This window comes from Hirsutella rhossiliensis (assembly GCF_020360975.1).
Source record: "Hirsutella rhossiliensis strain HR02 chromosome Unknown scaffold00003, whole genome shotgun sequence".
Taxonomy (NCBI): Eukaryota; Fungi; Ascomycota; class Sordariomycetes; order Hypocreales; family Ophiocordycipitaceae; genus Hirsutella; species Hirsutella rhossiliensis.
This window is the reverse complement of record NW_025408669.1, coordinates 4346407-4359878: the sequence shown is the minus strand read 5'-3', so window position 1 is coordinate 4359878 and position 13472 is coordinate 4346407. Positions and strand designations below refer to the sequence as shown.

The window sequence follows — 13472 nt, the reverse complement described above, 5'->3', positions numbered from 1 at the left end:
GCAGAGTCCCCTTTCTGCTTCCGTGTCTCCCCGCAAAGACCCGACTCACACGCAACAAACATAGGCATCTCCAGAGTCGAAACGGTCTCTATCAGTTATTCAGAGTTGGACGAATGGCTTTCAGCTTCAGTCAAACACTCGCTGTCCAGACTTGACTCGTCAGCAGGGTCCCAAGCAGAGCGCGAAATGTTATAAAGAAGCCAACCTCGAACTGATTGATGGCATCTCATCCTCATCGTCTTCAGTCCACATCTACAACCCAGCCCTACAAGTCTTCTCATCACTTAAATATCCTCACTAAAGCAAGCTACCGCCCAAAATGCAAATCTCAATCACCCTCCTCACTCTCGTCGTTGGCCTGGTTGCCGCCAACCGAGCGGCAAACAACCCGGCAGGCATTGCTACTGCTGGCGGCGCCAACACCGGCCGTATTAGCCAGGGCCGCGCTGTTGGTGCTGGCGTTGGCCGCATCGGCGGTCCCTTTCCCGGCAATGCCCGTAACACAGCTGGCCGTGCTGGCCGTGCTGGCCGTGCTGGCCGTGTTGGCCGCACCGGCGCTGGGGTCGCTGGCGCCGGCCGCTTTAGAAACGGCGGGTTTCCGAGGACCCCGGGCGGCATCTTCAAGGAATAGCGAAACGAGAAGCTATAAGATAGTCCGCTGACGAATCAACGACCGTTTCGGCGGCTGCTTATCAAGGTCCTGACCACCTCTAAAGGCCTTACTGATATGCAGAGGCCTACAGCGCGGGTAGAGAGTGTAGGACTAGACGTGTATATAGAGAGCGCTCTTGTCGCTGTATGGAGCTCTCTACTGGAGCTTAAGCTCGGCCGGCTTTTGGCGGGTTCCTCTCATTACTATACCATATAACCATAACGCAGAGATATTAGACTGACAGACACTTTCCTTTTCAACCGACTAAGTGACTGAAGCGCAGCTTAGCAACAACGTCTCTCCCGCGTTTTTGCTTTTCATGCCAGAAGCCTTCAAGTTTTGAAATCGTTTACATGGTCATGGACTCATTGTAACGGGCAAGCCGCTTTAACGGCGGCTGCGCCGCCTAGCTTCTAGAACCTTCCATTGGCTCGAAGCTATAAAATGCTATTGTGCTCTCATGTAGTAGATTCTCTTTCTTTCTTTCTTTCTTCTCTATCTTGATAGTAAACAGCATAGGGACTAGTTAGTTGTATCAACTCACTAGAGGCCTTTCACATACTATCAAGATCACTGAAGACATTGAAGACACTGAAGACACCGAAGACACTGAAGACACCGAAGACACCGAAGACACTGAAGACACCAAACTGAGTCCCGTCGAACTATTAGCGTTCAGCGAAGTCGCGATGGCCGAAGATAACAACAACATGCAGCCGGACGTCCTCAGCGCCCTGGTTGCCGAGATACGAAGTCTGAGAGAAGAGAGTTCCCGAAGAAACACCCAGTTTGAAGAACGTTTTATTGCCCTGGAACTCCAACAACACCAGCAAGCCCGTTCGTCTGAACTCCTAGAGCCAACGCCATCTGTCACCCCGGCTGTCCCCATTGAGGACACTCGTGTGGTCGCCACTCACAACCCTCACCCAACCAAGCGCCCCAAATTACGAGACATACCGAAATTCGGCGGCGACAAGGCCCAGTGGCGAAGCTGGAAACTAGAAACCGAAGGAAAGCTACGAGTCGACAAAGAAGCCCTTGGAGATGCAGAAGGCCACTTTATGTACATCTTCATGAGCCTAGAAGGCAAGGCTAAAGACAACGTGACCACATTTGTGGAGATGCAAACCGAGAAGAAAACGTTCAATGTTGCTGAACTACTCAACCGCCTCGAATTGCTGTACGGGAGAGGGATCGCAAGCAGAGAGCTACACGCAACCTGCATTCGATTAAGCAAGGAGAGAATGAACCGTTCACGTCCTTTACCCCGCTTTGAGAGGAGATCGCCAATGCCAACGCCGAGTATTGGCCAGATGACAGCAAGATTTCCTACTCCAGGAGGCACTAAACGATAAAATGAAAGCAGCCCTCATAGGCTCTGACCCTCTGCCATCAGCAGCTATGTTGGGCTGGCGAGGAGGTGCGATTCGCTGAGCAGCCAGATGGAATTGTTGGGTCAGTGGAAAAGGCCTCGAGGCAACACAAAGAGTTCGGACAACTATGACAACCACCAGAATCATGGAGGCCAGGCTGCCCAGAAACAGCCTGGCCAGAAAACCGAAGTTAGACGAGAGGATATGATGGAATGGGAACCAACTCTACAAGCATCCGCGAAAGTGAACGCTGCGCGCACCCGCAGTGATAAGAACACATATGGTTACCAATCCAAGCGACCAGAAGACCAAGCGCTGTTGGGCAAGCGTGCCAAGTGGGTCGACCAGGCCGAGATGGACGCCCGTTACCGTGAAGGGCGTTGCCTCCGTTGTGGAAGAGACAACTGCAGAATCGAGCGCTGTCCATTGGCTGCGCCTATCCGACCCGCAAACACGACCCGACGCACTCAGGTCAATGCCGTGACCCCGTCACGACCAGCGGTCACTAAAGCCGAGGTCGCCGAAGACGATACTTCTTCTCATAACGATGAAGATTCAGACTAGGGACACGCGGCGGCTGTGAGAGAATGGGATGTGAGCGGAAAAGCAAAAATGGACGGAGAACCGTTCATAGCAGACGTCAGGGTGAACGGCACAGACTTCGTGCCATCTCTTGTCGACTATGGCTGCCTCTGCTACGGCGCGGTTAGCAAGCGCACATTTCACTCTCTCCAGTTGCCACATATACGCGTCCAGCCGCGCATCTTGGAGAATGCAGCGGGAGACGGCAAGGAGGTCAAAATCGACAAGATCACGTATGTGTCGATCGACCTCGATGGACATCAGCAGCATCGTGTTTTCATGTACGTCATCGACGATCTGAACTGGGATATGATCCTGGGTAAACGATGGATGGAAGACCAGGATGTTCACATCCATGCGAAGGAAGGATATCTCGAGATCGGGTCCAATGGAGTTCAAGTACGAGACCGACGACGTTACCAGCCTCCACAGCTAGATGTCTCTAATGTCATGGCCGCAACCTTTTTAGCAGAAGCACGCCGTGACAAACGCAAAGGCGGCATTGGAGTTCACTCGGTCACGATGGCGGATATTGACAAGGCCCTAAGACCGAAACCGAAGACTGACGTAATGGAGAAGCTGCCACCACAGTACCACAAGTGGTCTCGAGCTTTCTCTCAGCAACTGGCCGACCAGCTGCCCCCTCATCGGCCAGGTGTGGACCTGAAGATCGAAGTGCTGAAAGACGAGCATGGCCGAGAGAAGCCCTACCCTGGGGACCGCTTTACAGCATGTCCCGCGAGGAGCTATTGGTACTACGGAAGACTCTCACAGAACTACTCGACAAGGGATTTATTAGAGTCAGCAGCTCGCCAGCCGCGGCACCAGTCCTTATGGTGAAGAAGCCCGGCGGAGGCATCCGCTTCTGCGTGGATTACAGAGGTTTGAACCATATAACGAAGAGGGACCGCTATCCTTGCCCTTACTGAGCGAGACCTTGCGAACGATAGCCAAGGCAAGGTGGTTCACCAAGGTAGATGTTATAGCAGCGTTCCATAAGATCAGGGTCGCCCCCGGCGACGAGGAAAAGACAACTTTCAGAACGCGCTATGGATCCTTCGAATGGCTGGTAGTTCCATTCGGCCTGACAGGCGCACCAGCAGCCTTTCAGCGGTACATTAACAGCGCGCTCCAGGATTACCTAGACGATTTTGTGTCAGCATATATCGACGATGTCCTGATCTTCTCCTCTGGAAGCCTGCAAGACCACCGCGACAAGGTCGGCAAGGTCCTCCAACGACTGATGGACGCCGGGCTGCAACTGGATATCAACAAGAGTGAATTCGAAGTCAAGGCTGTGAAATACCTTGGGTTTATCATCGAGGCGGAGTGTGGGATCCGAGTCGACCCTGAGAAGGTTGAGGCTGTGAAGGAATGGGCAACCCTGACGAATGTTAAGTCCGTGAGGAGTTTTATTGGATTCGCGAACTTCTACAGGATGTTTATGCCAGAGTTCTCGGTGATAGCGGAGCGCTAACGCGGCTAACGAAGAAGGACGTGCCATTCCGTTGGGATGAATTGTGCGAAGAAGCCTTCGAGAAGCTCAAGGACTTGTTGATCACGGCCCCGATCCTTGCACACTTCCATCCAGAAAGGAGACTATCGTGGAAGCAGACGCTTCAGGATTCGCGTCGGGAGGCGTGCTCTTGCAGAGAGATGATAAGGATGGACTGGTACGACCTGTCGCATACTTCTCGAAGAAACATTCGGCAGCCGAAGCGAACTACGCTATCCATGACAAGGAGCTACTCGCCATTCTCAGATGTTTGGAGCAGTGGGAACCAGAGCTACGGGCAGTAGAGCACTTCAAGATCCTAACGGACCACAAGAACCTGAGGTACTTCTACTCGGAAAGGAGGTTGACAGAGAGACAAGTGCGGTGGTCGGAGTTCCTGTCCAGGTTCCAATTCGAGCTCGAATGGAGGCCGGGCCGCAAGGGCGGATTGCCTGACGCACTCTCTCGACGGGACCAGGATATGCCGGCCAACTACTCCGATGAACGACTAAAGGGACGCATTATGAGGCTATTCCAAAATGATCACCTTAGAAGGGTCCCAATATCGACATTGTCTACCAACACCGAGGGTGCCCAGGAAATCAACTTCGGAAAGAGATCAGGATATTTGAAGATGAGGAGTTACAGCAGCTGTGGCACGCCGCACGGCAAGAAGACAAGCTTTATCAAGAACTCACGAAGCTGGTAGCAGATGGAGCGAAGAGTGTGCCAACAGACTTACAGAAGGAGAAGGTTGTCAGCATTTCAGAATGCTCATTAGACAATAGAGGCCTGCTGTGCTTTAGAGAACGCGTCTGGATACCCGGTTCGGAGCCGCTACGTACAAAGATCATCCAGGAAACTCACGACTCTCATATCACCGGACATCCTGGAAGGGACCTCACGTACTCGACTCTGTCGAGACGCTTCTTCTGGCCGGGTGCCGCTAGCGATGTACGTCGGTTTGTGCGCAACTGCGAGGTTTGCGGACGAAACACCATCTGGAGGATACAAAGAAAGGACTCCTAAAGCCGCTCCCTATTCCGCAACGCATATGGAGCGAAATTACCATTGACTTTATTACTGACCTCCCACCGTCGGGGAAAGATGGCGCGACGAACTGCATGGTGGTCACGGACCGACTCACCAAAGGCGTCGAACTCGAAGGATTGAACGATATTTCCACAGAAGCGGTTGCAAGAAGACTCTTCGAACGACACTACCCTGTCCATGGCATCCCAACGGCTATAACCAGTGATCGGGGTCCCCAGTTTGTCAGTGGTATGTGGAAAAGTTTCTGTCAGATGCTAGGAATCGAGCAGCGGTTGTCGACGGCGTACCATCCACAAACCGACGGTGCAACAGAACGAATGAACCAAGAGGTAGAGAGGATTCTTCGGATATGGACGAATTATCTGCAGGAGAACTGGTTAGACTTGCTTCCAATCGCGATGGCGACTATTAACGAGAGGAAGCAACCTCCACCGGACTGAGTCCGTTCTTCTTCATGCACGGCTACCACAACGAGCCAATCCAATTAGTTGAGCATCGAAGAACGGAAGACACGACGCAGGGGGAAGCGACAGCGGAGGATTTTATTCAGAGACTACAGGACGCCACGGAGTTTGCGCAAGCAGCGATAGCTATGGCCCAGGAAATACAGCAAGCGCAAGCCAACAAGCACAGGACAGCCGCACCGAGATACGAGCCTGGGGATTGGGTATACCTCAACTTGAGAAATGTCAAAACATCGCGACCCTGCAAGAAGCTCGATTGGCTACATGCCAAATATCAAGTGCTCGCGGAAGTTAGCCCACATGCCTACAGGTTGGATGTGCCTGGGCGCATCCATCCAGTCTTTCACGTCGACCTACTCCGGCCAGTCCCCGGAGACCCATTGCCTTCGCAGAAACTCGATCAAGAGAGTGCCCCACCGGTGCTGGTGGACGGCGAAAAGATGTACCTTGTTGAAAGAATTCTGGATGAAAGAATGGAAGGTACGCATAAGAAGGTGCTCGTAAAATGGCATGATTACTCGCAGCCTACGTGGGAACCCCTTACTACTATTCGACACACCGATGCATGGAAGCAATGGAAGAAGCATAAAGGAGTGTCACCTTCTCAAGTCATCTTGCCACAGATTGCCACGACCCCGGAAGAGGAAACGTTGGAAGGGAGGAGGTAATGTAACAGGCAAGTTGCTTTAACGGCGGCTGCGCCGCCTAGCTTCTAGAACCTTCCATTGGCTCGAAGCTATAAAATGCTATTGTGCTCTCATGTAGTAGATTCTCTTTCTTTCTTTCTTTCTTCTCTATCTTGATAGTAAACAGCATAGGGACTAGTTAGTTGTATCAACTCACTAGAGGCCTTTCACACTCATGGACTCATGGAGGGTTGGAGACCGGCTGTGCGGCCCTTCGTTGGCCGAGAGCGGTCACATTGTAGTCCTCTGGTTTCCGCTCACGGATGCTCGATGCTGCTAAAAGAGAGACGACAGCATGTTTCTCCGAAGCCCAAACATCCGCAATGTCCTGTTTGTCCGATGTCCCGTGCATGGACGCTTGTGAAACTACAGCTTGGCCAACCCGACAGACTGAGATGCGACGCCATTGACGCCCCTGTCCAAGCGCCGCGTCACGATCGATATTGAAACACAGCCAAGGAAGGTCCAAGGCAATAATATTGCTACGCCTTTGCAGGACCATCGGGGCGGCACGTCTCTCTCGACGCTTTGGAGTTTGATGTTTATGCATGTACGTACTGCTACAGGAACCGGCGGCTTGGGTCCTTGATTCCTTTGGCTCCAGGCCGCTAGGGCAAGTATCGGTACCTGCAGCGGGAGGCGACGTGCAGCTCTTCGACCCCCCACGCATCGGGCCATTTCCCGTCACACCGCCTCGTCAATCTTCGTCCGTCCTTGGACAAGGCCCTCTCTCCCCAGAGCAACAGTGCCCAACGTTGCCTTGATCTCAGATCGGCCCAGGCCAACCCAGCAGGCCAACCCAGCCGGAACGCCATGGTGCATCAGCGACAATAGACTGGCCCGCCCTTAATCTGCTTGCCGCAAACGAATCACGCTGCCCGATCCGACGTCGCCGACACTCCCTGACACGACTCGCCAGTGTCCCTTGTCGTCGTCTAACAGAAACACCCAGGGGCCGATTCTGAGACGCTTTCCTCCCACCCCAAGCGTCGACGCTGTTTCATCTGCACTTCAGGGGTTGGGCAACGATTCATCATCATGGACAGATCTGTTGCCGTTTTTGTTTCTCACGGCGCAGGGGCCCAAGTCTAGGTCAGTCATGCTCGTGCCCAGCATTAACTGCATTGCGTGGGCCTCTCTAATGCAAATGCAGCATGAGCCCGGAATCTTCGACTCGCCTTCTGGAATCTCCCCACCACTTTTTCCTTCTGGTGCGTCGCGCCAAAAGCAAATCCGCTCGTCGTCAATCTACGACACCACGTGGGGCCAGCGCTTGCGTCGTTGACACAATGTTACGAGTCTTTTGCTTGGCTTGACATCATCCTCGTCGGCCACCCCGCTCAGCCATGACAGGGGGCGGCCGCCTTGCTACAACCCTCGAGCCAAGGTTCCCGAAACCAGCAATAACCCCTTGGACATGGGTTTGCTCTTCCAGTCGAGCGAGCGAGCCCCATCCAGCCCGACATGACGTCCCATCAACCTCAAACGTCCTGCCGAGCGAGTCCTCGTCGCAAGTCCGTGGCCTCATGACATTTAGACTTGACCGTCTTTCGCCCCCCATCCTTCCCCCCCTGTCCCTGTTGATGGACGAGATCCGATCATGGATGCGCAGCGAGTAGGCTCTGCTTGTAACAGACGACACCCAGCCCAGTACTTATACCCTATCCCCAGAGACTGCACAGACGACGGCTACATCTTGAGTATGACTTGACCATCGCTCGGCCCTCTTCCTGCGCTGTAGATGCCGTCACGCTCCATTTATCATGTCGACGAGCGCAAAGGAGCACAGCTCGGGCGTCATCGATTCTCCGCCAACACCAGCCGCCGAAGCGTCTGGTTCCGACGCCGGCAGAGATATCGACGACGCCCTCGATTTTTTGAGCCCACATCAAAAGGCCGCCCCCAATAGCCTGCCCTCGGTCAACAGACTCCGACCCAAGGGCAGCTTCACCTCGTACCACAAGCCCCTTCGTTCCGAGACACCGACATCCTCCACGTCGACGCCCGGCATTTCACAGCGAGAACAGGCCGTCCGGTCGACGACGCCCTCGGATACCGGCTCAGACACGGGAGTCATCGGTATTGGCATGGCCTTGGGGAGCCCGACACATCCTCCCGATTACGCAATAACACCCTGGCAGCCCTTCTTGCCCACCATGACGACTACGGTCGAGTCTCTGAGTTCCTTCAAGGACGACCCGTCCAAGTCCAAGTCTCGCAAATGGGGTATTTTTACAAGAACACGGTCCAAGAGGAGCAAGATCCCGGACGCCAGACTCAGAGATGATCCAACAAGCAGCCGGTCGGCGAGCCCCGTCCAGCAACCTCCCAAGCAGCTGGACAACGTCGCCCAAGACGGAAGAGACGCGGCCTTCTCTCCCAGGCGAAAGCCCCTAGCCAAGTCTCGGACGGACCCGACCATGGGCGAGCGGACCAGTTCCCCGCGGGCGGTTCTGACAAGACGCGGCACCTCGAGTCCACTTGCCAGGGATGCTGGCGACAAGACCGGCCAAAGGCACAAAGACACAAGGGATTTTCGCTCGCCGTCCCCTGGATCGCCATATTCCGACCAGCTCCTGGACATTAGCATTCCAGACGTCACCATGGAACGCTACAGCATCATGTTTGGGCACCTTATCGAAAATCGCTCTACCACGTCGCTGCTGGCACGGCGGCGGGACAGGTTAAAGTCAATCCAAGAAGACGAGGGGCTCGCGCAGCAGTCGGCATCGTCGGGACCGTCCCCCGGAACCCCAGCCTTGGAAAGCAACGTGTCGCCGAAGCAGCTGGCGTCCCCCGAAAGCGCCCCTGGGCCACGGCTGTCCCCACGCCAGAGGTCCAGCACGTTTCCAGCCGCGCTGTCTGCGCCCCCGCAAACCAGCTTGAAGACGAAAGGAGAGTCTCAGGAACAGTTTGGCACGCCCCTGCACGTTGCCGCATCTACGCGCCTCGGTGGTGGGAAAGAGAAGGCTGCGGCGACTACTTCATTACCAGCTGAGCGTCCCCGGCTCATCTCAAAATTCCACCAGCGCTCGTCGTCGGACCAGGGACTTGCACCTACACCATCTCCACTCGCTGTCGACACCCGTCTGCAAGTAAGCACCAGGTCCCCAAGCGTCGCTGCCGACACCCGCCTGCAAGTAAGCACCAGGTCCCCAAGCGTCGAGTCCAAGATTTCCCCCCGGACGTGGAATACGGCGCACCCGCCCCTTTCCCCACCGCAAGCCGCCCCTTCGCCGCCACCCGCAGTCCGTCCCCTCCCTGCCTCGTCCGCGCGCTCCGGCACTCCCTCGGACCAGGAGCCGGACATGGCGCCGGCCCAGGACCCCGTCGAGGTGTCCATTGCCCGGCAGATCAGCGTCTCCCGTCAGCAGCAGGCTCTGCTGGGGCCGCTGCAGAAGCAGTTGCCCCAGAGCAAGTGCGTCAACGAGACCAAGAGCTCGAGGCCCCGCTTCATCGACCCGTGGCAGGACCCCAAGGCGTCGCCGGCGCTGCATCGGATGAGCGAGCGCGTCGTTGTCGAGGGGCGATGAGGGCAGGGGTCACTCGAGGCTGGGTGAGCCGCTTCGGGGTGTAGAGTCGACAAGTTGTGCGGGATCACGATATTCGGGCATTCCTTACATTATTCCCCATTTCTCTTTCATTCTCCTCTTCTTTCCTCATTTCCACAAGTGACGGACTTTAAGACATATACCTAGCATCTTCTCTTCTCGTCTTTCCTTTCTCCTCTTCTTTCGTGGTGTTCCCGGGATCATCCCCGACGAAGCGGCATATCGGCGTCTGGTCAGAACCGAACGGAGTGGGGATCGTACTGGAGTACATAGTTCAGGCGGCGAGCCCGTCAGATAGTCAAATCTTTGATATGTTTTACCATTCATTAATGCTTTATATTCTGTGCCTGTGGACGGCAGCTGCCTGCGTCCCGGGCTCAACCCACGGACCCCAGCTACCTCTCGCTGCGCTCTCCCGCATCCACCCGCGCCGCTGGGGCAAGCAGCAGGTTACGGACACAAAGCGAATGATGATGAAGTTCAATGTATATGCATCATGAGCGCCGTCAGAATAGCCAATCGCAATACCAACATCCTTGCTGGTGACGGAAAGGACACCACAGCCAACGCCAACGAAGTGAAAAAAGGAGCAACCCTTCCCAACTACATCAGCACGCAGCACGAGTTTTGCTTCTTGGCTTGCTCTGCATCCTCAAGTCGGTAAGTAGGGGGCTCATGGAGCAGGGGGGGGCGGGAGACGACGCACGGTAAAACATCTTGCTCTGGGAACTCAGGCCATCGCTCTTGGCCACGAGGTCGTCAATCTTCTCCCCGCGCTGTAGGACGCTCTCAATGGTCTTGTGCAGGACAATCTTTGTCTCGTCGAGCTCCTTTTGGATCTTCATGATGCTGTCGGCCTGTTGAGGGTCCTGGTACTTTGTGAGATAGTCGGCGAGCTCGGGCATGGGGATTTGGGGCTGGCCGGTGGTCCACGAGGAGCGCGGGTTCTTTGCAAGGAACTCGTCGACGCACTTGCTGAGCAGCTGGTGGGCGACGAGGGCGGGGTATTGGTGGTCGGAGATGATGATGCCGCAGATGCCCTCGGTGCGGCCGTACGCGTGGAACGTGTAATCTTTGCAGAAGAATAAATGTGAGCGTCTTCTCTTTGACTGTGGCTTCTCGATGTATTGATGAACATGGTGGTTTCCACCTTCTCCCAGCAGCAGCGGAGAGTGGCCGTCTTTCGGGCCAGCTTCGTACCTTGCTCCTCGACATCCTGTCGCTGGCCGGGCTTGGTGCGCTCGGCGACCGTCTTTGCGAAAAGAGTCATGAACTCGCCATAACTGTGGCGCGATTCGTCAGCACGATGTCGGCGATGGACCGAAGACGGAGGGCGGCGACAGACTTGTTGCGGGTGAAGCGCGAGTATGCGCTGAGCTCCTTTTCGGCGGTGATTTCATGCGCGGGCTTGCCCTCGTTGCGGATAATCTGTCCATCAAGTATACGGTGAGCGACTCGGTTCGTCTAGCAAGTCGTAGAGGGCGAGGCAGTATGGGGAAGGGGGAGACGATGAGGGCGCGGGGCGGGACGGACGCCAATGTAGTGCAGCTTCATGGCGGCGGCTTCGTCGACGGAGGCGCGGAATCGATGTATCGGTTGGGAGGTTGCGGGCTTGTATTTCAACGAGATGTGAGTGGCGGCGGGGCGTAGACGGTCGAGCGTGTCGGGGGGAGGGAGAGGAGAGATGGACGTTGGGGTTGAGGTCGCGCGGGCGCCGTCGTAGCAGATCGGGCCTCCGCGGTACGTACAGTATCCGCTGTAAGTTATGACGCCCTCCGGGCCTTTCAGTCGGTTCATCCCCGGGATGGAATTAGCGCCAACCGACACCTACACGGGGTTCTATCCCTACAGTGGAGGGGCTCCCCACTATGACAGAATAGTGATTAATTTCCGCATGTCTGTCCTTCCTTTCTTTTCTTTGCGGCTACGTACTACGTAATTAACTTACATGTTTTCCTAACAGACGTCTCCACTATCAACCATGACGCCTCATCGGGGAAGGTATGAGCCTTGTATGCTCTTACGCAAGCGTGGGTTCCCTTGTGGGGTCTGGTTCGAAGATGCAGTCGCCCACTAGGTTACGGCGTCCCTACCGTGGTTTTCGATCTATTCATCCTTGTTCCAGACATCGAAGAGGCTGCTCGCGCGCTGAAGAGCGAAGGATAGACCAATGCCGCACCAACTGATTACCAACGAAAATATTCCTTAATGGGCAAGCATCCGTCTATTTCCCACCGTTGCCTGATTCCTACAGGTATCGCGACAGTGGATACGTCTGCGCTTGAGGCGCCCCTTCCATCAAAGGATCTTTGTCCCGGACCTTTATATTACGTCTTTGCCTCGGGCCACTATTGAAGAACTCCACTGAACATGATCCAAATTCTCCGCTCCCCAATTACAGCGCCGACGCATCTGTCGGTATCCTTTTATCAGTCCAGCGTCAACCCACGGACCTGGCAAGCGAGCCGCTGGCCGACACTACGTCCGCGAGTACGAAACGAACCTCTCGACACCGCAGAGGAGATGACCCAGAACTCATCGAGCTTTGCCCTCCCTTTCTGGTCGCCCTCCCGCTCCGGCGGACTCTAGGACCGTCTCTTTGCAGCAGTTGAGTCGAATCGTCCCCGTAGAACAGTCCATTTCTGGTCAAGGTTGCCCGCAGGGCATGGCGCGCTGCTCCTCTTTTGACTCCCTTATCGAACCCCAGGTCCGGAGGTCAATTCATTATGCATTGTGTACTGGGACGGACTTCGATTGCCGTTGGCAAGCTGCCGCAGTGTGCTGATCGCCGAGGTCAAATGTGTCGACAGACGCTTAAATGAGAAGCTTAGGCAAATGATAATGGGTTGAATTTTTTGAGGGTTACATTGCGACAATGATTGTCTCAGCCGGATCCACACGGAGTCGTCTGGATAGCTGATAGGCGTTTCTGAAAGCTGCCGGATAGATAGATAAGGGGGAAAGACGGATGAGAACAACGAGAAAACCACCGCTTGCCTGTTTTGTGTGAAGCCGGCCGGTCGAGATGACGTTATTATTATTATTATTATTGTATTTTCCGTCCAGCGACCTTTAGGTCGCTCAGGTCCCCGAGACGGGGCACAGGACGTGCTGAGCTGCTGGAAGTCTACTATCGCGGAGTAGGCCCACAATACGCGAAACGAAACGAGTACCAATCCGCGTCTTCTGCCCTTCCACAGAACGTAAACAATCCACCATTCAGCATTTCATCGGCTCAAAGGCGCTTCTTTGCTCAGCCTGCTGCCCGTCAGCGGGACGTTCAGGCGCGACAGCCATGTCTTTCGTTTTGGCCTCACAGGGCCGGTTCCGGAGAGCACCCTCCGCCCGGCCGAGTCGGGTAAGAGAAAATGGGTGTGTGTGCAAACAAAGGGGAAGGGAAGGAGGGAAAGCGGTTGCTGCCGCCTAGTGGCGAGGGCAGATCGTTCCAAAGAACGAGCTTGCCTTCGCCACCTTGACGAACTGGTCGAAGTCTCTGCCTATTGCTCGGTTGACCGCCGCGCTCGGTGAGGGTGCCAACCTCATCCGATGTCGCGGCGCGATCTTCCGGCAATAGAAGAGATGCTTTGGTTCTTTTCGTCGACCACATGAGCACGTC

At 55.3% G+C, this 13472-nt stretch overlaps 5 protein-coding genes across 5 annotated transcripts; 4 read left to right on the top strand and 1 right to left on the bottom strand.

Moving 5' to 3' along the window:
• Positions 1-319: 319 nt before the first annotated feature.
• Positions 320-631, top strand: HRG_03608 (uncharacterized protein; the record flags this gene model as incomplete). The annotated part of the gene is made up of 1 exon (XM_044862079.1): positions 320-631. The coding sequence occupies one exon, from the start codon at positions 320-322 to the stop codon at positions 629-631; it is 312 nt and encodes a 103-aa protein (XP_044723105.1).
• A 2006-nt stretch (positions 632-2637) lies between these two features.
• Positions 2638-4811, top strand: HRG_03607 (reverse transcriptase (RNA-dependent DNA polymerase) domain-containing protein; the record flags this gene model as incomplete). Its single annotated transcript, XM_044862078.1, has 5 exons — positions 2638-3262; positions 3313-3489; positions 3558-3964; positions 4045-4237; positions 4321-4811. The coding sequence occupies 5 exons, from the start codon at positions 2638-2640 to the stop codon at positions 4809-4811; spliced, it is 1893 nt and encodes a 630-aa protein (XP_044723104.1).
• A 798-nt stretch (positions 4812-5609) lies between these two features.
• On the top strand, positions 5610-6287 carry HRG_03606 (chromo (CHRromatin organization MOdifier) domain-containing protein; the record flags this gene model as incomplete). The annotated part of the gene is made up of 1 exon (XM_044862077.1): positions 5610-6287. One exon carries the CDS (start codon positions 5610-5612, stop codon positions 6285-6287), a length of 678 nt encoding a protein of 225 aa, XP_044723103.1.
• Positions 6288-8068: 1781 nt separating this feature from the next.
• Positions 8069-9838, top strand: HRG_03605 (uncharacterized protein; the record flags this gene model as incomplete). Its single annotated transcript, XM_044862076.1, has 1 exon — positions 8069-9838. One exon carries the CDS (start codon positions 8069-8071, stop codon positions 9836-9838), a length of 1770 nt encoding a protein of 589 aa, XP_044723102.1.
• Positions 9839-10459: 621 nt separating this feature from the next.
• On the bottom strand, positions 10460-11410 carry HRG_03604 (synaptobrevin domain-containing protein; the record flags this gene model as incomplete). The annotated part of the gene is made up of 5 exons (XM_044862075.1): positions 10460-10500; positions 10563-10928; positions 11057-11139; positions 11202-11284; positions 11390-11410. 5 exons carry the CDS (start codon positions 11408-11410, stop codon positions 10460-10462), a joined length of 594 nt encoding a protein of 197 aa, XP_044723101.1.
• Between the last annotated feature and the right edge of the window lie 2062 nt (positions 11411-13472).